The 24,474-nt window shown below is 48.8% G+C and overlaps 1 protein-coding gene across 2 annotated transcripts; it reads right to left on the bottom strand.

Moving 5' to 3' along the window:
- Positions 1-207: 207 nt before the first annotated feature.
- On the bottom strand, positions 208-21,047 carry Snrnp70 (small nuclear ribonucleoprotein U1 subunit 70). 2 transcript variants are annotated; one of them, XM_006986272.4, is made up of 10 exons: positions 20,907-21,047; positions 20,134-20,290; positions 17,241-17,303; positions 16,918-16,972; positions 11,073-11,137; positions 10,888-10,950; positions 7,046-7,127; positions 3,885-3,986; positions 1,121-1,208; positions 208-1,047 (listed from the first exon to the last, which is right to left on the bottom strand). In XM_006986272.4, the coding sequence occupies exons 2-10, from the start codon at positions 20,278-20,280 to the stop codon at positions 366-368; spliced, it is 1,347 nt and encodes a 448-aa protein (XP_006986334.1). In that variant the 5' UTR covers positions 20,281-20,290; positions 20,907-21,047; the 3' UTR covers positions 208-365. The 2 variants fall into 2 exon arrangements, with proteins under 2 accessions (XP_006986334.1, XP_042130865.1); XM_042274931.2 differs by lacking the exon at positions 20,907-21,047 and adding an exon at positions 20,541-20,830.
- Positions 21,048-24,474: the final 3,427 nt, after the last annotated feature.

Here is a 24,474-nt window from a genome sequence, read left to right as displayed (position 1 = left end):
CTGCCTCTTGGCCTACTGCTCCCTCACTTGTTCAGAGGGCAGGGCTTCCCTCTCTTCCCTGCTGAGCAGCCCTGGCGGCCGGAGCACAGCCTTTACTTCAGGTCATAACATGTGCACCATCATCAGCACACCAAGTGGGGCTGGACAATATAAAGTGACAACCTTTTGGGAAGGGAACAAGTGCAGTAAGACACCAGGGGCCCACCATCAACAGGAAATTAATTTTATTTTTAAATCCAAGGGACCAGAACAAAAAAACAAAACAAAACAAAACCAACCCTCTACCCTCGGAGGACAAGCCATGGTGGAAAGGCTAAGAAGGCAGACAGCAAAGTAGGAGCATGTCCACAACACAGGAGGCCTCTTCATTCGGGAGCTGCCTCCATCAGATATCCATTCTCTGGGGCCATGTACCCATCACCACCCTCTGCCTCCATGTACATGTCTCGACCATCACTACCTAGACCTTCCAGCCCATTGTCCTGACCACTGCCACCCCCACCCCGAGCCTCATCCCTGCCCCGCTCACTGCCCCGCTCCCCCCGTTTGTGCTCTCGATCCCGATCCCGGTCTCGATCCCTTCGACGTTCCCTCTCACTCCGGTGGCTCCTACGGCGCTCCCGGTCTCGATCCCGGCCCTTCTCCTCTGGGCCATCAGGGCCATCAGGGCCAAGCTCTCCAGGAGGCCCATCATCAGGAACTGCATCACCAGCTTCAGAGGGTTCAGCCATGTCGCCGCCACCGCCACCACCACCGCCACCACCACCGCCACCTCCACCACCTCGAAGCTCCTCTTTTCGTTCCCGCTCCCGGCGTGCTCGCTCCCGGCTGCGACTGCTCCGTCGCTTTCGGTCTCGGTCCTTGTCTTTGCTTCTCTCTCTGGAACGACGCCGCTCGTCCTTGTCTCGACTCCGGGAGCGTCTCCTCCGGTCCCGAGAGCGGGAGCGTCTCCGTTCTCTCTCCTTGTCTCTCTCTCGGCTTCTTTCTCTGCGCTCCCGCTCGCGGTCCCGGTCCCGGTCCCTGTGTGGAAGTGGGGAGGGGCCCGGCCTACATGAGATTAGCAGCGTGTGGCAGGACCCCATGACCGCCTTGTCCCAAGAAACCAGGAGCCCAACCTTACCTCTCATCATATCGGGAAGTGTCATCACGGCCTGAATGCCTGATGTTCACATCTGCCCCACCTCTTCTGGTCCCACCAAGGCCACCTCCTATGGGTCAAGCAAAGGCACACAGGGTCAGTGGGAACGCTGACAAAAAACAAATCCCTCTACTGGCCGCTATGGTGCACAATCCCATGCCAATCACCCCCATGTTCCCTTGTCACGGAAGAGCCTGTTTTTCATGCAAGGCTTTAACAAGGTGCTAGAGTCAGGGACACCCTAAGAAGAAACTTCACGTTTCCCAAGCTAGCCAACCTCATCTGAGACCTGAGACTCTAGGCTAGCACACCAGCAACTTGTATTTTTGCGCACAAAGTCCAAAGTGTAAACCCACAGAAAAGCTGAAAGATGCTAGGCATGGTGTTACATCCCTTTAATCCCATACTTGGGAAGGAAGACAGGGGCAGGTAGAGCTCATGATTGTGAGGCCACTCTGGTCTATGCAATGAACTTGAGGCCAGCCAAAGCTATACACTGGGACCTTGTTCTCAGAATAGAAAAGCTAGAACACCTGACACGCCCAGCTTCCCAGGGGACCCTTTATTTCCAGCCTTTCAACTACCCCCTTACTTCCCATAACAGCCATGCACTTTACATGTATCCTCCTGGAGTAAGCCTGCTTTCCTTATCTCTGTACCTTCTGCTTCCCTGTCAGCCTCAAATCACCAACTCAGAACCTGCCCTGCTCAACACACAACGCCACTCCCCTGAATTGTCAGAGGCTCCCAGTACCTATTAGGCAGGTTTCAAGCTCACTAACTGTGCAAGGAAACCATGACTATACCCCTTCAGATCCTGGTATGCAACAAAAAGAGGGACTCTGCTGAACCTGCAGATTTAACACCAGGTCTAGAAAGGTGGTGTGTACCTGACCAATAGCACTAAGGAGCAGGTGGCAATCTTATTTTTCTTTTTCTTTTTTAAAGATTTATTTATTTGCTTATTTATTATGTATACAGTATTCTGCTTGCATGTGTCACTACTACAGGCCAGAAGACGGCACCAGATCTCATTACAGATGGTTGTGAGCCACCATGTAGTTGCTGGGAATTGAACTCAGGTCATCTGGAAGAGCAGTTGGTGCTCTTAACCTCTGAGCCATCTCTCCAGCCCCGGAAATCTTATTTTTCAAATGGGGACCCACTAATGAGCCACTTGCTCCCAATGACTTGGCAAGGAAGACTCATGGCTGGGAATCCCATGTGCCTGTGGTTTCCTGCACCACCCATCTAAAGAGGGTCCCGAGAAGTGAGGTTGAGATTCACACTGAGGACAAGACAAAGTAGAAGCCAGTCACACGCTAGGCTGAGTCTAGGCATAGGTAACAGGCTGGACTACTACAACACAGGACACAGACTCCCAGCTGCTGGGTCACAACTTAACAACGGGCTATGCCATCAACACAAGAAATACACTTGCTCCCTGCGCACACGAGGTAAATAAACAGCACTCTTCATATGTGACTCGCCACAAGTCCAAAAGCAACAGAGATAGTTAGACCATGTACTGAAACCTCAGAAACTGCGTTCAACAAATATCCCATTCTTAAAAAAAAAAAAAAGCTGGGCGGTGGTGGCGCAAGCCTTTAATCCCAGCACTCGGGAGGCAGAGCCAGGCGGAACTCTGTGAGTTCGAGGCCAGCCTGGGCTACCAAGTGAGTTCCAGGAAAGGCGCAAAGCTACACAGAGAAACCCTGTCTCAAAAAACCAATAAATAAATAAATAAATAAATAAATAAATAAATAAATAAATAAATAAATAAATAAATAAAAAAGCTAGGTGGGGCTGGAGAGATGGCTCAGAGGTTAAGAGCACTGGCTGCTCTTCCAGAGGTCCTGAGTTCAATTCCCATCAACAACATGATGGCTCACAACCATCTATAATGAGATCTGGTGCCCTCTTCTGGCCTGCAGGCACACATGCAGACAGAACATACATAATAAATAAATAATAAAAATAAAAAGCCAGGTATGTAATTTCAACACTCAAAAGATTGAGACAGGAGGATCACATGAGCCTGAGGCCACCCTGAGCTTCACTGTTGAGACCCTGTCTCAGAACTACATCCGAGTTAAAAAAAAACACTTCTATGTACTGCATGTGGAAACCAGCTGTACAAACTCGTGTGTGTGTGAAGAACCCACACTATCACATCAGCAGCACATCTGCACACCAGGACAAATGGCTTGTTTCTGAGATTTCAGGAGTCTCCCAGCACAGAAAGAACTCCTGGGGGTTGGGGTGCTAGGTCAACTCAGCACTGATGCTCAGGTGAAGGCAAAGCCAGGTAATGCTGCTGCCCGAGACAGAGTGACACCTGGCACACAAGACCTGCAATCAAGGTGGAGCCTAATACTGAGCCATTAGATGGACAAACAGCAGGGACTGACACTTGTCCACAGAGACAGCAGCACAATCTCTCAAGATCCTCTTGGTGAGAATCCATTGATATCACAGGCCTGGGACTGAGACAAGAGACCTGCATCCGTTGGCCCCTCCTTTCCTGCATACACGCAGGCAGGACAGACACTCTATACATCCAGCAAAGACCAGGGTCTGCTTGGGCACCAGCAGGTGTAGGTGTCTGTGTGCACCAGTGTCTAAAGCCATGAAGATGAGAGAAGACAGCTGGAAATGGAGGGGAACAAGCAGTATGCGGGCTGGGGAGACTGAAGGCAGAATCATCGACACACAGACCAGCACCTAGAGGGCAGAATGGACTCACCTAGACGCCGGGGCCTCCATCCCTTCACAGTCCGGCCCCTCTCCACATCCACAAGGACCCTCCTGCCATCAATCTTCTTGCCATCTGCGTGCTTGTAAGCGGCTGCAACAGATGTGGGGGAGGGGGGTCCCCAGAAGATGCTCTAGTCAGACAAGGATCCATGCCACAGCATCCCTGCCCCTCAAACCCCATCTGCACACATACACTCACACTCCCCCCAGTCAGCCAGGCAACCAACAGCCAGACAGCCCTCTTCCCACCCTGAAGGGCCTGCTCCATCCAATCCCTGATTCCTTTTTGGCACCCCCAATTATCATTGGGGGGCAAAACATTCACCCTGGCCACCCCCAGCTCCCACATGATGGAGCAGCCCCCTCCTGCCAGGGCGGCCAAAGTTGCTGCAAAGAAACTGGAGGTTAGCTGAATGCTGGCCTCTGCTGTGGGGAGGGCCCCTCCACACCCAGGCATGCACCCTAGACACCATGCTGGGCAGGAGGCCGGCTAGGCCCCTCCACACCCAGGCATGCACCCTAGACACCATGCTGGGCAGGAGGCCGGCTAGGCCCCTCCACACCCAGGCATGCACCCTAGACACCATGCTGGGCAGGAGGCCGGCTAGGCCCCTCCACACCCAGGCCACACCAGTTTTTTTTTTTTTTTTTTTCCGTTTTTTTTTTTTTTCTGTGTTTTCATAGGGAGGTCAGTGCGAGGTAAGACATCAGAACAGAAATGAACAGGAGTGGAGACCTTAAGGAACTGGCAGGGATAGAGGTGGGTGCTGAGCTCCCCAGGGGCCTCCAAGGACCCTGGCTGGGCCCAGAGGTACATGTGCTGTGCTACTCAAAGTCCCTGCCTTACCTGAGCAGACTGACCCTGCCACCACCTAGCCTGGCCAGCTCTGTCCTCCAGGCCAAGCTCAATGACCAGTAGGGCATGCAGCCCAGCCTGAGCTCAGGGAAGCTGAGGAGCATAGGACAGAGTGGGGAGGCCCCAGAGCCCAGGCCTCTGATCAGGCAGGGCTGTTAAGAAGGCCAACAAGTCCCTGTCCAGGTCCCAGCCCTGGCCTAAGGGACTATGCTCACCAACCACAATACCCTGCCCAACCCCTGCCCGCTCCCCCCCAATAACAACCAGAGGAAGAGAAAAAGGTGCCATTTACCGATGCCGGCCTTGCGGGTGTCCAAACCGAGCGGGATGGGGGGGGCTCGGCAACTCCTGGGGGCCTGGCGAGGAGGCGGGCTTCCCGGGGGTGGGGTGGGGTTGGGACATGGGACTGCTTACCTGGAGACCCCAAGCTTACCTGAGCACTCACACAGACCCCACACCCACCACCATTGGGGTAACTAAAGCTACAGGAAGGTAGCCCTGAGAGAGAGACTACATTTCCTACATCACCTAGAGACAGGGGATGAAGGAAGTCAAGGGGCATCAGAGCCTCACAGAGGAACGACTTGAGCCTGGGCTGGAAGCCCTTGGTCTATCCTGTTTCATCTTAAACATCAGGCCTCAAGGCCTCCAAGCGCCTACCACCTCACCACTCCCTGAAACAGTCACGCTCCACTAGGCACAGGCCCAACTCTCAGTACTGGGACCAGGCTCTTCCCCTCCAATTCCACATGCCCTCCCGTCTAGTGGCAGCAGCTGAGGCTGGCACACAGGGTAACACCTGGGATCTGGGAAACAGGATGCTTCTCATGCTCCAGGAGGGGCCAATTGGCCCCTAACCCCAGAGCAGAGTGAGAGGGGAGGGAACTTGAGAACTGAGGTCAGTCAAGTACAGGAACCCGGCTCAGGTTCCCCATCCCAAACCCCAGGAGAGGCCCAACCCACAGAACAGCAAGAAGACCATGTAATTGTGTCAGTCTAGGCTTCTCTCTCTTTCCCTCTCTTCCGCCTCAGTACAGGTTTAGTAAAAACTACCACACCTTCAGTTGTTTGAAACCTGTTCCAGCCCTCCCATACTCTGAACCCCAACCCATGCATTTTGGGGAGCTCAGGCACTGGGCATTACAGTTGCCTTCTCAGGAGGCTCCCACCATGCCAAGGAAGATAGAAGGGATAGAGAACCCCAAACTAGAAACCAGAGTCTCCAAGACCACTATGGTGACAACCCCACAGAAGTCATAGGGTAGGGAGGGTCAGGCTAAAGGGCTCCACACAGAGCCCTGGCCCCAGAACACCCAACTTTAGGACTGCCAACTTGGCCCCAGGTGTCAGGGGCTGGGTGGAGCCCGACTATGGACGGAGGTCAGTGCCTCTCCCACCGAGGTCCACCCTTCCCCTTGGGATCAGTGAGATTACCAGAGAGCATGTGGGTGGGAGCAAGAGGGGTAGAGGGCACCCAAATGAGGAAAGGGCTGTGGGTGAAGGGAGACTGAAGGGTAACTAGGGTGGGAAGGGAAGCCTCACTGTTCCTAAGCTGCCTGGCTAAGCTGGGCTGGTGTGCGGTGCTGTGATCTTACCCATGATACAAACCCTTATACCAACCATACACTGAGGTGTTGTAAGGGGAGCGTAAGCATCAGCTGCAAGCCAGCTGCGTGGTGGCTGCAGTGACAATAAGAACAGTCAATTAATACGGCGGCCCCTGGACACGCCGCAGCCCTGCCCACCCCCACCCACCCAGCCCTGCCCAAGTGGACGCCGCGCAGCCTCAATGGGGCTTTGTAGCTGTGTGGGTGGGTGCTAAACATGCCCACCAGAGCACTGCTTGATGAGAACTAGGTGGGGGCTGGGGTTGGGGAGGTGGAGGGTCGGGTGGCCCAGCACAGTTCTACTGGGGGAGAGGACTGGTTCAAAGGCCAGCTCTCACTGCAACCTGGCAGCCCCCAACTCCAGTGGGGGCCTAATGGGGAGAAGCTCCCCAAATCCGACACCTCCCCCCACCTCCAGGTGGCCCCATACCTCACCCAGTGCCCTCCTGGCCCGAGGTTCAACGTGTGACACTTACCTCCCTGGGCTCACACACACGTTGTGGGGGATTTGGTTTTTGATTTTTAAAAAACACGTGTATATATATAAAAAAAAAAGATATATCAGAAACAGAGGGAGAAGAGACAATGCTAAAGTCAGGTATGGTAGGGGAGGGAGCAGACGACGGGGAGAGGCCGGGAAGCAGAGGTGAGAGGGTCAGAAGGCAAGGCAAAGGCACAGGTACTCACAGTGCATGTCTCGTTCATGTTCATACTCAATGAAGGCATAACCACGGGGTTTTCCAGAGCGCTTACTGTATACCATGTGGATCTGCAGGGCAGGCAGAAGGCAGTGAGCTCCACAAGTTACGGGGCCTCCCCACCCACCCACAACACAACTTATTCCACAGGCTTTGGGCTGGGGAACACACCAGGAACAGATTTGTCCTTCAAGCGTCCCAAGGGACTCTCACTCCAGTGAGAGCCCGAGTAAAGCGGAAACCAAAGGGCACAGAAGCAGCATGTGTGAGGCAGAGGGTCCCACAAAGCAGGCTGGAGAAAGCGGTGGCTACAGCTCTATGGAAACTGGACATTCTGATGGTGATCCTCAGATGAGGCCAAAGGCAAACGGGCATTGAGCCAAGTGTGAGAAATAAACAATGTGCTGAGCATAAAAAAGGGTCACCGTGGATAACCCATGTAGAAGTGGATTATCTGGAGGAGTCTGCCTGCAACCATGGCAAGAGGCTTATGCAGACAGAGCCGAACATATGGGAAGGTGAGGAGGCTAGAGGATCCAGAGCACTTAAGAGGCCTCTGCAGGACAGAACAGGGATAAGGGAGCACATGGCCACACTGTGAAGGCCATGAAAAGTCAGGCAAAGCTTATGGGCTCTCTCTCCACATGCCAGTGACACAGGAGGCTTGAGTACAGAGAACCAGCATCCAGATAAGAATGCTTGGAGATATGGGGGTGGGGCAAAACAGGTAAGACTTCTGGGAAATAACAGGATTTGAGCAGGTTCCCAGGGATGACTGGTCCTCCATTCACATTACTACCTGCCCACACATGGATGGATACGGTCCTAAGCTTGCTCAGGAATACTAAAACTTTAACTCTACAACCTGCAATCTTCAAAAGTCAACTGAGATTCCAAGCTGACATGGTTCCATCAGGCCTCAAGGGGGGTAGGGCTGAGGGAGAGAACCAGTTCCTGAGACCCAGGAATCAGGGACAGGCCACAGGGCCCATCCTGGGCTAAGCAGCTTGTGTCCATCATGAGCGCCAGGTCTTACTTTGTCTCCCAGCAGAAGAAAATAAGGCACAAAGCAGTTAAGTGAGTTTTGGTATAAAAACTTAGCACAGCACCCATCTTTCTTGTTTTTTAGTACAGACCTCACTCTGTAGCCCAGGCTAATCTTAACCTTAAGACAACTTTACTGACTCAGTCTCCCTAGGGCTGGGATTACAGTTATGAGCCACCATACATGTTTCCTTTCTTTTTCTTCTGTCCAATACTTTTCTATTTACATAATTTTTTGAGACTGATCCCCTTATGACTGTGAGCCACCATGTGTTTTCCGGGAACTGAGCACAGGCCCTCTGAAGGGTAGTCAGTATTCTTAACCACTGAGCCATTTCTCTAGCCCTTACGGCCTATTGTTAATTGCGGACACATATATAGATTTGTTTGTGTATCTCTAAATATAACCTGCTCAGTCCATATATACCTGCATGTATGTTTTCAGGGCTGACCAATTGGTACTAGATAAGCAATTAGTTCCCTTCTGACTATGTCTCCTGCATGCATGCTCTCTTTTTTGAAGACAGGCTTCACTAACCTTGGCTAGCCTGAACTTGGTAGGTAGATCAAGCTGTCCTAGAACTCAAGACACACATCAGCGGAGATGTGCACACACACACACCCAAGTGCTGGAATTAAAGGTGTGTGACACTACATCTGGCAGCATATTTCCAGAAAAGGGTCAGGCAGCAGACACCCCAGATTGAGGGCCATGTAACACAACCTGTAATAAGTACCTAACTGCCTTGTAGCAGTAACATCTGCAAACTATATGGAAATTAACAAGTCTCCCTTAGCTACACAGCAAGTTCAAGGCCAGTTTAGACAATATAGCAAGACATTTCAAAATAAAACAGAAGCTGGGACGGGCTGGATAAATGGCTCCTCAGTGGTTTAGAGCATTTGCTGTTCTTGCTGAAACCCAGGTTTCATTCCCAGTACTCACAGAACAACTAACAATAATTTCTAACTCCAATTCCAGAGCAAAGGTACTGTGTACACTTAATATACACATATGTAGGCAAAATACGTATAAGTAAATCTAAAAACTAGTAATGATAAGGCCTGTTTGTGATAGAAAGAGACCCTGTCTTTCCTGTTTGTTTTTGAGACAGGGTTTCTCTGTATAACAGAGCCCTGGCTGTCCTTGAAGTCAGAGATCCACCTGCCTCTGCCTAACCCACTGCTGGGATTAGAAGCATGTGCCACCATATCCAGTGAGACACTAAACAACTAAATAAACAAATCTGAAGGGTCTGGTGATGCAGCTTAGTTGGTAGACTACGATGCATGAAACATTGTGTTCAATCCCTAGCATGGCCAAAAAAAAAAAAAAAAAAAAAAAAGTGGCGGTACACACCTGTAATACCAGTACTTTGGAGGCAGACAGGAGAACCAAAATTTAAAGTCATTCTCTATCTGCATAATGAACTCATCAGTGCCAAGCCTGGACTATGTGGGACAATCTTAAACATTAAGAGCCAGTAAGTGAGCTGGCTGAGTTTGATCTCCAGGAGAAAATGGATCTTATAAGTTGTTCTTTGATCTCCACACATACCAGCCCTTTCTCCACTAGGTAATAATGTAATGCCGAGGACCCAAGTTCAGTTCCTAACCATTACACGGCAGCTCACAGCCATGAAACTCCAAATCCAGGAGATCCAATGTCCTTCTGGCCTCCAAGGGCACTGCACTCATGTGAATATACGTGGTGGCGGTGGTGGTGCACACCTTTACTCCCAGCATTCGGGAGGCAGAGACAGGTGATCTCTGTGAGTTTGAGGCCAGCCTGGTCCACAGAGTGAGTTCCAGGACAGCTAGAGCAACACAGAAAAACCTTGTCTTGAAAAAACAAAACAAAACAAAAAAAGTAATACCAGAAATGGCTCAATGGTTAACCAGGGCACTTGCTGCTCTTGCAGAGAACCTGGATTTGGTTCCCAGAACTCAGATGGTAGCTTATAACTCTGTGTAACACTTGTCCTGGGGGATCTAGGAACGAGGTACCAACATAGTATATTTATATACAAGCAAACAAAGAACACTTGTGTTTATAAAATAATTTTAAAAATAAATACACAGAGCATCAATTATACAAGGGCTGGGGATATAGTTTCAGGTACAATGCTTGTTCAGCATGTATACTGCTGCCCGGAGAGTAAGCTCTAGTCCTGGGGGCAGAAAAGAAATACCTAATGAAGGTCTTGGACAGCCAAGACAAGAGGACTGGAAGTTCAAGAACATCCAAAGCTTTATAATAAGTTTGAGGCCAGCTTTGGATTCATGAAACTGCCTCAAAAACAAATCAGAAAACAAACAAACCAAACACCCGTCTACCTAGACTCAACCTATAACCTAAGTGGGCCTGCCTCCTCACCCATATACCAACTTGCAGCAAGGTGAAGTTTGCCAATCTGTGTTATAAATCCACGAGGACTCACCACTTCCAATGTTACCCTTTTTTTGGGGGAGAGGGGGGAAGGGTTCCAAGACAAGGTTTCCTGGGTAGCCCTGGCTGTCCTAGAACTAGTTCTGTAGACCTGGCTGTCCTAGAATTCAGAAATCCATCAGACTCTGCTTCCAGAGTGCTAGGATTAAAGGTGTGTGCCACCACCACCCTGGCCCAATGCTACTTCTGACATTAAAGCTACACTAAAGGAAATAAACCCAGGCCCTGAAAAGATGTGAATCATTCCCAGGCTGGGAACCCAGCATTCTTCCTCACTTCAGACTACTGCTCCCTCTTCCAAAAACCCTCAACTCAGCCCTCCACCCCAACCTACTTACTCTTTTGATGGGTCCATACACCTCAAACTCTCTCCGAAGCTTAGACTCTGTTGTGTCATAATTCTACAAGAGACAAATCTAAGTTAAACAGGAGAAGCACGCAGTTCCAAAGTCCTTAAACAGCCCAGGTCTAGACCCAGGTTCTCAGCAGCCTAGGGTTCCCAGGCCAGGAGCTGGGTACTTACCACTCTAGCTACGAACAGAGTCTTGAAGGCATCACCTTGAGCATTGGGATCATTGTGAGGGTCCCCTGTACAAGGAAGAGAAAATCTTTTAAGTAGACAGAGCCCACAGTCTTGGGTAGAAGAACAATAGACAGAAGCTAAGGACAGGAAGATTGGAATCTAAGTAGGCCCCCTTCTACAAGAAAAGCTCAGTGACTTTAGCAAGCTTGATTACATGCCCTCTTTCAGGTTTGGTCTCCCTAAAGCCTTTTCTAAAGTAATGAGAGATGAGGACAACAGGCTGCTAGGGTGAAAATCACATTAGATAGATAGGATGTGGCACACCAAAATGGCATTTCAGAACTATGGACTTTGGCCAGCCATTCCCAGTACAAAGTGAGCTGAGCAGTAACTGAATCCATGGGACCTCTCTGGAGGGAGACTCAGCTATCTTGTTCCGTAATATATACAGTCAGTCCTGCCACTCACTGGACAGAATTCAACACAGCCAGGGAAAAGCATGATACCAAATAGTCTCAGATCTAAGACTAGGCAATCAGAGTCCAGGATAAAGTGGGTGTGGTGGCCCATGAGTAAATCCCAGCACTGAGGGGGCAGAAGCAAACAGAACTCAGCCTGGTCTTCATAATGAGTTCCAGGCCAGGCAGGCTACACAGTGAGACTGTCTCAAAAAGAAAGTAAGACAGTTCAGGATAGGTTTTTCTCCTCCATATCCTACAACCTTTGGCAGAGACCCTGGGCTAGTGCTGAAGAAAATCACAAGGATCAAGTGGCAAAAATAGGTAACTACTTCCCATTTGGCCTCCAAGGATTAAGTCTTCAGAAAAAGATCAAGAATCTATTAACCACTTGCTGGGTGGTGATACATGCCTTTTTGTTTGTTTGTTTTGTTTTGTTTTTCAAGACAGGCTTTCTCTGTGTAGTTTTGGTGCCTGTCCTGGATCTCACTCTGTAGACCAGGCTGGCCTCAAACTCAGAGATCCACCTTTCTCTGCCTCCCAAGTGCTAGGATCAAAAATATGTGCGCATGGACGGGCAGCAGTGGCACACGCCTTTAATCCCAGCACTGGGGAGGCAGGTGGATCTCTGTGAGTTTGAGGCCAGTCTGATCTACAAAGGGAGTTCTGGGACAGCCAGGGCTGTTACACAGAGAAACCCTGTCTCAAAAAACAAAACAAACAAACAAACAAATGGGATTAGAGAGATGGCTCAGAGGTTAAGAGCACTGGCTGCTCTTCTAGAGGTCCTGAATTCAATTCCCAGAAACCACAAGGTGGTTCACAACCATCTATAATGAGATCTGGTGCCCTCTTCTGGCCTGCAGGCACACATGCAGGCAGAACACGGTATATATAATAAGTAAATCTAAAAAACAAAAAACTATTAACTAAGGGGGCTGGAGAGATGGCTCAGAGGTTAAGAGCACTGGCTGCTCTTCCAGAGGTCCTGAGTTCAATTCCCAGCACCCACATGGTGGCTCACAATCATCTGTAACGAGATCTGGCACCCTCTTCTGTATACATAATAAATAAATAAATAAATCTTAAAAAAAAAAACAAAAAACACTATTAACTAACTCCAATGAGTGAATTAGTGTTGGGGGTGCTGGGAGCTAAACATCTGTGCTGAACTTTCTGTGTTCATACTCTCCTTAAGCTGCAGCACAGTAAGGAAAGAGATCACAGAAGAGATAGGAACAGAGTTTAAGAGGGGAAAAAGTGATTGCTGAGATTTGAGGCCAGCCTGGGCAATTTGGAAGAACACCTGGCATGCATAAGACCTTTCAGCAAGAAAGCAGGGATACTTCTGTCTTCCACTGGTGGCCTACAAGTATGCTTAACCAGTCCAAACTGACTGTCCTTGTTTCAGATTGTATTTATTCTTGACAGGTCACAGGCATTGATACTTCGCAAGTCTCTTTCAGTTATCAGTTATGACCTTCCCACCAACACGAAATATAAATCCAAAGAATCAGCCATGGTGGCGGTCCTTTTGATCCTAAGGGCATGGCTGTTAATATGGTGACAGAAGAGGACTCAAGCCATTAAGGCTTTCAACTACATCTCCACTTAAGAGATGGCCCTCAAAGTTGCAACTTCATCCTAGGAGCTGCCCTGCTACCTGGTCTTAGCCAGGGATCAATCCTAGGGTGCTAAGAATCTGGAGGAGCGAGGCGTGAAGAGAAAGGAGTCAATGGACAGATATCATTATCTCACTTTCTTTCTCTTTAAATGTCACTTTTTGAGGCAAAAGGAACCAAGAAAAACAAAGGGGCTGGACTAGTTATGCACTGACAGCAAATCCTCTTAACCCCAGCATTCAAGGCAGTTGGATCTCTGTGAACTCAAGGCCAGCCTGGTCTACAGAGTTATAGAACAGCCAGGCTATACAGAGAAACCCTGTCTCAGAAGGAAAATAAGTAAATAAATAGATAGATAAATGGGGGGCACCTCTCATGGGTATATAGATCAGAAGAATAAAGTTAGGAGACTACATGCACAAAGCCTTGGGTTCAGTGAAGCATAGCACCCCATAAACAGGCTGCTGAGACAACATGCTCAAAGGTGCCAAGGTAAAAGTGGGCAGATGCCGGGCGGTGGTGGTGCACGCCTTTAATCCCAGCACTCGGGAGGCAGAGGCAGGCAGATCTCTGTGAGTTCGAGGCCAGCCTGGGCTACCAAGTGAGTCCCAGGAAAGGCGCAAAGCTACACAGAGAAACCCTGTCTCAAAAAACCAACAAAAAAAAAAAAAAAAAAAAAAAGTGGGCAGCCATCTCCCAAACACTAGGTGTAGGGTGCATGAGTATTACCTGTCCAGTGCTGCCGCAGGGTAGATGGAAGCCAACTGAGAGTTAAACTTGCCTGAAGGGCAGCTAGAAGTACTCAGCACACAAGAGGGAAACATCTCTACTCGAGATGCCTACAGCTCTTGCTTACCATAAGGCTGATGAGGGACTAAAGGCAGAAACCTATGCCACCACCACCAATATTCCTTTCTGAAGGAATACATTACCTGAGAAACAAAGTAATAGCCAGTGCCTACTACTAAGTGTGCACATGTGGCATGCTGGTCTGTATACTCAGCTGCACCTCTCTGCACTCACTGGTCAGGACCCTGCCCGAGAGGAAAGGGCCCAACAAGAAGCCTGAAAGCTAGAAAACTTCACTAGGCTTTCAGGTTGTTGACGTGAAACCTCCAAACTCCCCCTTGACAAGCCACTCCTTTTTCATCTTTAAAATGGGAAAAACCTGCCTGGCGGTGGTGGTGCATGACTTTAATCCCAGCACTCGGGAGGCAGAGCCAGGCGGATCTCTGTGAGTTCGAGGCCAGCCTGGTACAAAGAGCAAGCTCCAGGACAGGCACCAAACTACACAGAGAAACCCTGTCTCGAAAAACCAAAATAATAATAATAATAATAATAATAATAATAATAATAATAATAATAAATAAAACGGAAATAACCATTCCTGCTGCACACAGACATCACCAGGAGTCCATAACGTGAAGGAATACAAGTGCTCAGCCGAGAGACAGTCTCCTTGATTTTGACAAAGCAAAGCAAGCTTCTACAATTAGTGAGGACAAGCAGAGACCCTACTCTGCCTGATCAATCCTGTCTGTTCTATTTTGGACAGTACAATGTGCATCCTTGAACTTGCTTCAATTACCAACATGGGGCCTAACTTGATTAACCTCTACATTCCCCTACACCAATTTGAGAATTTCAGTCACACCTCAGCTTGCTATGCTGGTCTTCAGTACTTTTTAAATAAACTGTAACCACAGTACCATTATTAACATTACCAATTTCTAAACTCATCTACAATCCCTCATTTAAAATCCTTCATCTGGGGCTGTTTCAGAATGACATTTGGTATTTACAACACATTTACACTGTGTTCAACCAAGTTCCAAGTCTTGCTTGGTTGATGAGTCTTTTGACCTCTTACTTCACGGTCTCCCTACGGACTGCGTCCAACCTTTCCTTGTCAGTTTTTGTTGTTGTTGTTTTGTTTGTTTTTTAGGAAACCAGGTCACAAGTCTGTTCTGCACTCTCTCACATTGTCCACCTGGTGCAAAGCATACCTAGATAGGCAGGAAAAGAACTGGGCTTTGTGCTGAGGGCAGCAGGAGAGAGATGAGTGCTTGTCTTTACAAAGCCCCATAGAGGATCTTAGCTAGGGGAGACAAGTAAACAAGACACTGTTACAGAACTGTCCAAGCCAAGCAGGACCTGAGTGCTATTGGTGGACACGGAACATCTGGTTTTGTTTCAAGTTTAAAGACAGATCTTGGTGACAAGCTGGGGAAGTTGTATTGGTGCTGTTCTAGTTAATCTTAATTCTAAACTTTATCACATCTGGAACCAACCAAGACTCAAGTAGTTGGGCATGGCCATAGGGATTTCTGGATTGAATCATTTGAGATGAGAAGATTCAACTTAAATCTGGGCCACACGTCTGTTGGCAGCCAACAGAAGACCTGAATGAAGCTCTGCCTGCCTGTCCTCACTCCCTGCCAAGTTCACCCATCCTGCCGCTGAGCCATTCCTTCACTGGTAGTAGAACCTACTTCCTCAGAATTCCAACCTAAAATAAAAACCAGCTAAGATATCAGCTTTTTTTTTTTTTCTTTCTTTTTTTCCGTTTTTCGAGACAGGGTTTCTCTGTGTAGCTTTGTGCCTTTCCTGGAACTCACTCTGTAGCCCAGGCTGGCCTCGAACTCACAGAGATCCGCCTGCCTCTGCCTTCTGAGTGTTGGGATTAAAGGCGTGCGCCACCACTGCCCAGCGACATCCAGCTTTGTGGACTGAACAATTAGCAGACTCTTAGCCTTTCTGTTGAGAGACAGCCACTCCAATCAATCAATCAATCATCAATCTCTCTCACACATCCACATAAACACACACACACACACACACACACACAGAAAGTTCCCCCTATTTTATCAATTCTGTTCCTTTAGAGAACCCTAACACAGGTGCTAAAAACAAACTGAGCACCAACATCTGGAAGCCATGTCTCGGGGAAAGCAGAATCCCACAAGAATTGGGACGAGGCGATTCTGTGGCTTGAACATGGAGTATGACATATTTAAGAAAGAGCATCTAGCTAGGTATAATATGAGAACCAGAGCTCCATGCACTAGCTTAGTTGTGTGCACTTGAGAAAATCCACAAGTTCTAGAATACGGTTTAGAAAGAAATGATTCACGAAGGCTGCAGAAAATAGATGGGAGATAAACCTCATTCTCTGATGGGTCTTTACCTATTAAACCCTGAGATCTGACCATTTTGTGAGTCTGGTTACCAAGCACTGATGGTGAAGCACTTCCATTCCCAGGTTCCGGAAACTAGGGATAGAGCCGAGACCAACTGGCCAGATTGCCTTATGCCTTATCCTGGAGAATGTGGTCCCTTACAGGGAAGGGCAAGTAACTGGGGTATCCCTACCTATTAAAAGACTAAACCAACGGGAGCTGGAGAGATGGCTCAGTGATTAAGTAAGAGCACTGATTGCTCTTCCAGGGGCTGGTGTTTGATTCCTAGCACCCACACAGCAGCTCCTAACTGTCCAACTCCAGTTCCAAGGAATCCTATGCCCTCTTCTAGTGTCCTACATGCAGATAGGCAAAACACTCATACATATGAAACAATTAATAAAACATACTAGAACTTTAAAAAAAAAAGCCTAATCCAAGTCCTGTGCTTGGCAAGTGGTTGCTAGGAAAGTGAACCAATTCTGCTTTCTCAGACTCCCAAGAGAATAGTGGCCCAGCTGTGACCTGGGAAGAGGAACAAAATGAGACTGGAAGGGAAGACTGCTAGGAGAGAGGAGAAGCTTACACATTTTCAGCTCTGTCTCCACTTCCTGTTGTCGCCGTTCAATCTTTTCCCGTCTCTGCAATTAAAAAGAAGTAGAGTAAGTGCAAGCAGAGGTACTTGGATGGCAAAGACCATCTGTAAAAAAAGTAGCTAATAATGCATTAAGACTAAGGGGTGCTAGGTGATGGTGGTGAACACCTTTAATCCTAGCACTCAGGAGACAGAAGCAAGAGGATCTCTGTGAGTTTGAGGCCAGCCTGGTCTACAGATCAAGTTCTAGGACAACCAGGGCTATAAAGAGACCCTGTCTCAAAAAAGCAAGACTTAGAGGTAAAACAACATACCTTTCTTTCCATGCGTTCCTCTCGGGTTTCTGCCCTTGTTGGAGGAGGCGCATCTCGAGGGTCCTAGAACAAGAGAGGTAATGGAAAATATCAAGGCACACCACCAAGGAAAAGACTCTCAGTTTACTTCCATACACAAGGCCAATAGTTCCGTATTAATACAAGACCCAGGGTGAATGTGGTCCAATGAGTTATGCTCCATGGACCAGTGCTGACCAGACTACTCCAAGTCTGTGGTAGGACAATGTAAAAATCTCCACTGGCTGGTGGTGGTGGTGTAAGCCTTTAATCCCAGCACTGGTTCAAAGCCAGCCTAGTCTACAAAGTCAGCTCCAAGAGAGCCCAAGTAACTTTATGTCTACTAGGCGTAACTAAAAGAAAAAAAGAAGTCTCATTTTTGAAGGTCCTTTTAAAACGAAACACAGAAACAATTCCCTTATATTAGCAAAAGCATCAATCATGGGGGTGAGAGCGGGGTGTGGAGGGGTGCATGGGTGGATCTCTGTGAGTTCAAGGCCAGCCTGGTCTACACAGTGAGTTCCAGGACAGCTAAGGCTACAGAGAAACCATGCCTCAAAAAATAAAACAAAACAAAAAAGCATATACACTGACAAATGACTTGCAGACATTTGTTTTCCATCAGATGGACGTAGGTGGAACAGCTGTAAAGCACAGTACCAAAGTTATACGGCTTCCAACGCCAGGGACTCCGCAACTTCCCACAGAATGCCAGTGATAGAATATAGGCCTGAAACAACAGTGGACAGGGCAAACCTCCAAAGCAAGACAACCTGTGATGTCACAGACCTGGAAATCCTTACCAGCCTCTCATTAACTACAAATTGGCACATGACCTGCAGAAAGAACACCACTGAACCGAACCCATTAAACTCAGTTTATTGGCTAGTAACATTCCCCAAGTGCAGGCTGACCACGACAGGCAGGCAGAATCACCTGTTATCTATTATATTCTGGCTTTCTTACTCAATGGCAGAATGTTTCTCCTAATACTTCTGGTTACTGGGCAGCATTTCTTAGGTCTGCTCCAATGGTGGGCATAACAAATTTTCTGAATAAAAGAAATGACACCCAAAAGCTCAAATGATTCAGATTTAGTCACATACCTAGCAAGTACAGAGCCCAAACCCCAAGCTGCCAGCCTTAAGCACTGCAGGACACACTGCTCAGCCTTAGCAAACACTGTCCTCTTTCCAAAACTCTACATTACCTTTATTTATTCAGATGAAGATGTAGAGGAAAGGCTAGAGTGCAGCCTCTCCTTCCACACTGTGGACCCCGGGAACAGAACTCAGGTTCCTGGTAGCGAGCACACTGACCCCTAAGTCATCTCCCCGTGCAACACTGTCCCCTGACTGTCATAAAAACACTAACTACAGCGACAAATCTGACATTTACTAGCTGCCTTATGTCCTTCAACACAAACTGTGACTCAGCTCTCCACTAGTCTCATCTTACAGCCACCTCTTGCTAAAGGATAACCTAACCAATGCATTAATATGCTTCTGGGTTGGTGGCACATGCCTGTTATTGGGGCACTCAGAGTACGAAGCAGAGGACTATGAGTTCAAGGCCAGCCTTAGTGACAAAGGGAACTCAAGACCAGCCAGGACTCCATGAAAAACTGTCTCCAAACAACCCAGACACAAGTCTTTAGTTCCTGTACCTGAGAGCACAGAGCAAAGCAGACGTATCTCCACAAGCTTAAAATAAAAACAGGCCAGGTGGTGGCGGCGGCGGCAGCGCACACCTTTAATCCCAGCACTTGGGAGGCAGAGGCAGGTAGATCTCTGTGAGTTCGAGGCCAGCCTGGTCTACAAAGTGAGTTCCAGGAAAGGCGCAAAGCTACATAGAGAAACCCTGTCTCGAAAAAAACAAACAAACAAACAAACAAAAAACCCCACAAAAGACACATTTGCCAATCTAACAAATATGATCGATCACACGGATGAAGGACCACCAGAGCCCTACAAAAGACATTCTTTTTTTCCCCCTTGAGACAGGGTTTCTCTATGTTGTTTTGGTGCATGTCCTGGAACTCTCGGTAGCCCAGGCTGTCCTCTAACACAGAGAGATCCACCTGGCTCTGCCTCCCGAGTGCTGGGACTAAAGGCATGCACCACCACGGCCCAACCAAAAGATATTCTTAACCCTACTTAAAACAAATGACATAGAGGAATGGCTCAGCAGTTAAAAGCACTGGCTGATCCTCCAGAGGGCCTGGGTTGAATTCCCAACACCTACATGGCAACTCACAACTATCTGTACCTCCAATTCCAAGGGAATCATGCCACCAAGCAAGCAGCATGCATGTGGTACATGCAGGCAAAATACCCATACATATACAACTTTTAAAAATTTTTGTACGTATATGTATTTCTTTTCACTAATTTTACATCCAAAATAAATCTTCAAAAAACAAAACAAAACAAGGAAATTAGCCGGTCCTGGACGTGCACACCATTAATTGCAGCATTTGGGAACCTAAGTAGGACTGCCACAATATCAAGGCCACTCTGGGCTACACAGCCAAACCCTGTCTCAAAACTCACAAAAAGGGGCTAGCACAATGGTTCTGCAGGTTAAGGCACTTGCCACCAAACCTAACAAACTCAGCTTGAGCTCCTGGACCCCCAAGGTGGAAAGAGAGGCTTGGAAGTTGTCCACGATGTTCACAGGTTTGCACATCCACACATATACACACACATACAACATACAAGTGCAATTAAAAACTTTAAGCAGAAAACAAGATCAAGAAAAGCAAAAGTCAAAAACACCCACACAACTAAAAATGCTTACAAGATGAACTTGGAAGTGCGCCTGCACCCATCCAGAACCCAAGTACCCCTAGCGTGCCCCATGTCTGAGTACTCACCTCAAACTCTCGGATGTATGGTGCAATGCCACAATAAGGTTGGTTATGATGTTTTTCATGTGGCAGCTTTTCCAGGGGTGGCAGGTACGGGATGGGGTCTCGAGGGGCAAAGAGGGCCAGAAGGTTGGGAGGCAGAAACTGCGTCATCTTGCCAAGCCTGAGACCAGAAACCTTACATTAGGGTACAGGTTCCCTCCACGACCCCTTCACCCAAAACCAATCAAACAGGAGAGCGCTCTTGAGGATGCAGCCATCCCGGGTGAGCGGGTGGGAGACATCTGCATGAAAAAGGAAGGCCTTGGCAGGAGCTGAGAAACAAGACTGAAAACACAGGAACAAAGAGGAGAAGGAGCAGGTGTGGACCCAGGGACCTGCAGCACCACGTCTGGTGGCTGCTGGCTTCATACCTTGGGGAAGATTATGAGGTGGGGGTCTCAAGCCAGGGGATCTGCGTAAAATATCTAGGCTCCCAGAGGCGAAAGGAATTATGGGTAGAGGTCCAGGATGAGACCAAAAAAAAAAAAAAAAAAAAAGCGAGGAAAAGAGGCAACATACAAAAACGCAAGGGCCTGTGGGTAGGGGGCCGCGAGGGGTGGGGGGCGCTGAGGGCAGGAGGGCTGGGGCGCCCAGGGGCCTCTGGGAAGGGCTGTGGGGGAGCTGGGTCGCCGACTCGGGAAGCGGGCCTCGGGCGCGGGGAGAGGGTTCGGGGATCCCGCGGTGGCTTGTGGGTAGCGGCCCCGAACCCCGCTAAGGCCCCTCATTCACTCACTCACCGCGCGGCGCCCTCCTCGGCCTGACGTTAGTCTCAGGCCTCGCGGCCGCCGTTCACCGACGAAAACTCCCGCTCCGGCTTCCACTTCGGCGGCGTCCGCGTCAGCTGTCTCCAGAGGTCCGCGCCGCGCGCGCTAACCGGGACGGCCCTCACCACCCGCGCGGCCTCAGCTCGCGAGCAGAACGGGCAGCGGGCCCGGCCTCGAATCCCTCCGCCGGCCGCACTGCGCATGTGCTGCACAAATCAAAAGACACCCGTAGTGCGGCCCGGGCCCTGCCGCGGCTACTGCGCACGCGCAGCGCCGGGACTCCGCCGTCAGAATCCTTAAGTGCCCAAGCGGCCGTGACCTGGCAACCGTACTGCGCATGCGTGCTCAGGCCCGAGGTCGGCCTCCTCCTCGCGCTCTATCCAACCGCCTGTGCCCGCGAGACACTCACCGATGCTCCACCCCTTTTTCCTTACACTTCCCGGACCTTGTACGCATGCGTCAACGTAAGCTTAGAAGGGTATCCTTCCGCAGCCTGTTAAAAAGTGCCTGCCTGAACAGGCTCCTTGTGTTTATATTCTACTTAATGTATAGTTCTTTCCCAAGTTTCTTCTATGTTCTAGCCACGGTTTGGACTCTAAGGACACAGCACGTGACAAAATAGTCTTCTCCTTCTTGGAGGTCACATTGTTTGGAGAGATGATATATTTGTTTAGTGGATATTTCCGATATTTCTTTTTGTGTGTTCTTTTTCTTATTTTTTTTTTCAGACAAGGTTTACTATGTAGCCCAAAATGACCTTGCATTTTGTATGTATATATAGGTGTATAAACATTGTGTGTGTGTGTGTCTGTCTGTCTGTCTGTCCTGGAACTCACTCTAGACCAGGCTGGCCTACAACTCCCAAGGATCCTCCTGCTCTGCTCCCTAGTGCTGGGATTAAAGGCATGCACCACCACACCTGGCTTTTTCTTCTCTCTTCTCTCTTCCTCTTCTCTTCTTTTCTCTTCTCTTCTCCTCTCTTTTCCTCCCCTCCCCCCCTCTCTCTGAGAGACAGTGGCCCATATAGTAGCTCAGGCTAATCCTCTAGCTTTCACTCCCATATTTGCTGGGGTTACAGGCACCCTGCACCCAGATTGTTTGGTGCTTGGATCGAAGAGATTATTTGGTGCTTGGATCGAAGAGATTATTTGGTGCTTGGGATCAAACCCAGGGCTTCCTTCATGGTAGGCTACTCTACAAACAAGTCCTCTCCACCCTGACCTTCAACTCTTGGCAATGCCCCCCGACACAGTTTCTGAGTGCTGGAATTACAGAATTTTGTCACTACCCAGGGTTTGTAGTTTAAATCCTAGCCTGGGCTACAGAGAGGCCTGTCTTGGGGAGATGGCTCATGTAGGAGGCTGCTGAACAAGCATGAGAATCTGAGTTCCATCCCCTGCACCCAGTAGAAAGGCTCAGCATTAGGAGCTGTAATCCCACAGCTCTGGGGCTCAGTTGCCAACCAGTCAAATCCCAGGTGCAGTCAAAGCTACTGTCGGGATAATTAAGGTGGACAGTGACTGAGGCAAAACAACAAAATTGGTGTGTGTTGACCTCCGGCCTCCACCCCAACATTTGGTGCATGGTTGTACACAGCTTTAATCCCAGCACTTCAGAGGCAGTTGGATCTCGGGGATTTCGAGGCCAGCCTGGTCTACAGAGTAAGTTCTAGGGCAGCCAGAGTTACCCTAGAACCCTATGATAGAGTGACCCTGCCCCCTCAAAAAAAAAAAGGTAGCCCAGGAACCCAGATAAGGTAACCCAGGAACCCAAGATGGCATTGAACACTGTAAGTAGTGAAGGATGACCTTGAACTTCTGGTCCTCCTAATTCCATCCTCCCAAGCACTGAGGCTACAGATATGTATTGTTATTCCCAGTCCATACAAGTGATAGGGATTGAACTCAGGACTTTCTGTGTGTTTGTTTTTGTTTTTTTGAGACAGGGTTTCTCTATGTAGCCCTGGCTGTCCTGGCTCACTCTGTAGACCAGGCTGGCCTAAAACTCACTAAGATCCTCCTGCCTCTGCCTCCTGAGAGCTGTGATTAAAGGGGTGTGCCACCATGCCCAGCAGGGTTTTGTTATTTTAATCGTGTGTGTGTGTGTGTGTGTGTGTGTGTGTGTGTGTCTGTCTGTCTGTCTGTCTGTCTGTAGTGGGGTGTACACATGGGTACAGGTGCCCCTAGAGGTTAAAAGAAGATGTAACCACCAGGTGGTGGTGGCGTACGCCTTTAATCCCAGCACTTGGGAGGCAGAGCCAGGCAGATCTCTGTGAGTTTGAGGCCAGCCTGGGGCTACCAAGTGAGTTCCAGGACAGGCACAAAGCTACACAGAGAAACCCTGTCTCGAAAAACAAAAAACAAAAAACAAAAAACAAAAAAAAAAAAAAAAAAGGTGTAACCTTGGGTGCTGGCAATTTGGCAATTGAGGTCAGGTCCTCTGGGAAAGTGACGCATTTCTAAATCCCTGAGCCCAGGGCTTCTTGCACACTGGGTAATCTAACCACTCTGCCAAGTCAGGTCTTGCTGGAGTGAAGGCCGGTCTCCAACTCACTGCTCCTGCCTGAGCCCCCAGAGTCCTGGAGTTACAAGCATTCACCGTCACACCAGGTTGAATGTTTTTTTAAAGATTTGTTTTTATTTGTCTATGTCTGTGTGTACGCAAGTGCCAAAGGAGGCCGGAAGAAAGCATTGGGTCTTCCGGAACTACAGTTACAGACATTGTTAGTTACCTGATTCCGGTGCTGAGAACCAAACTCAGGTCAGCTTCAAGAGCAGCAGCTAATTTTACTACTGATACATCTCTCCAGCCTGACATGAACTTCTTCTTGACTATCTGAGAGTGAATTGCAGTAGTACTTCAGCCTTCAATACTGTACACAGATCATCCAAGAAGCAAGGACACTCTCCAACAGAACCACAGCCTGTCACCGCTAAGAAGAGCGTGTTCCGTGGCGGCTACTCCTATAATCTAGAATTTGGGAAGTGGAGGTAGGATGATTAGCTTGAGCTATACGAGACTCGTTCTCAGGACTGGAGTGATGAGTGGCTCAGACTGTGTACTGTTCTTGCAGAAGTCAAGAGTTCTGGTTCCCAGCACCCTTAGCGGGTGGCTCACAAACACCCATAAGTCCAGCAGAAGATCTGCTGCCCTTTTCTGGTTTCCACCAGCACCTGCACTCAGGTGCTTCCCATACTCACCAATATACATATTTTTTTTAAAAAGACCCTATCTCAAAACAATAAAAATTGAAAAAAGGGCCTTGGTGGCACACATCTTTAATCCAGTACTGGAGAGGCAGAGGCCGGCAAGTCTGTGAATTCAAGGCCAGCCTGGTCTCCATAGGGAGTTGCTAGACGGCTAGCTACATGGTGAGACCCTGTCTAAACAAATAAATAGAAAGTGGGTGGAAAAAAGAATTTTATGGAGCTCTTAATCATATTTTGACAAGTGATCCAGGAATGTTTTTATTTTAATGTAAAATATGATCCGATCAAACAAGTTTGTAAGACCTTACCTCAAAACAAAAGGCAGCAGAGAA

The sequence above is a fragment of the Peromyscus maniculatus genome, chromosome 1, assembly GCF_049852395.1.
Source record: "Peromyscus maniculatus bairdii isolate BWxNUB_F1_BW_parent chromosome 1, HU_Pman_BW_mat_3.1, whole genome shotgun sequence".
NCBI lineage: Eukaryota > Metazoa > Chordata > Mammalia > Rodentia > Cricetidae > Peromyscus > Peromyscus maniculatus.
Note: the sequence above shows the minus strand (reverse complement) of the source record. Positions and strands in the feature narration are given on the sequence as shown.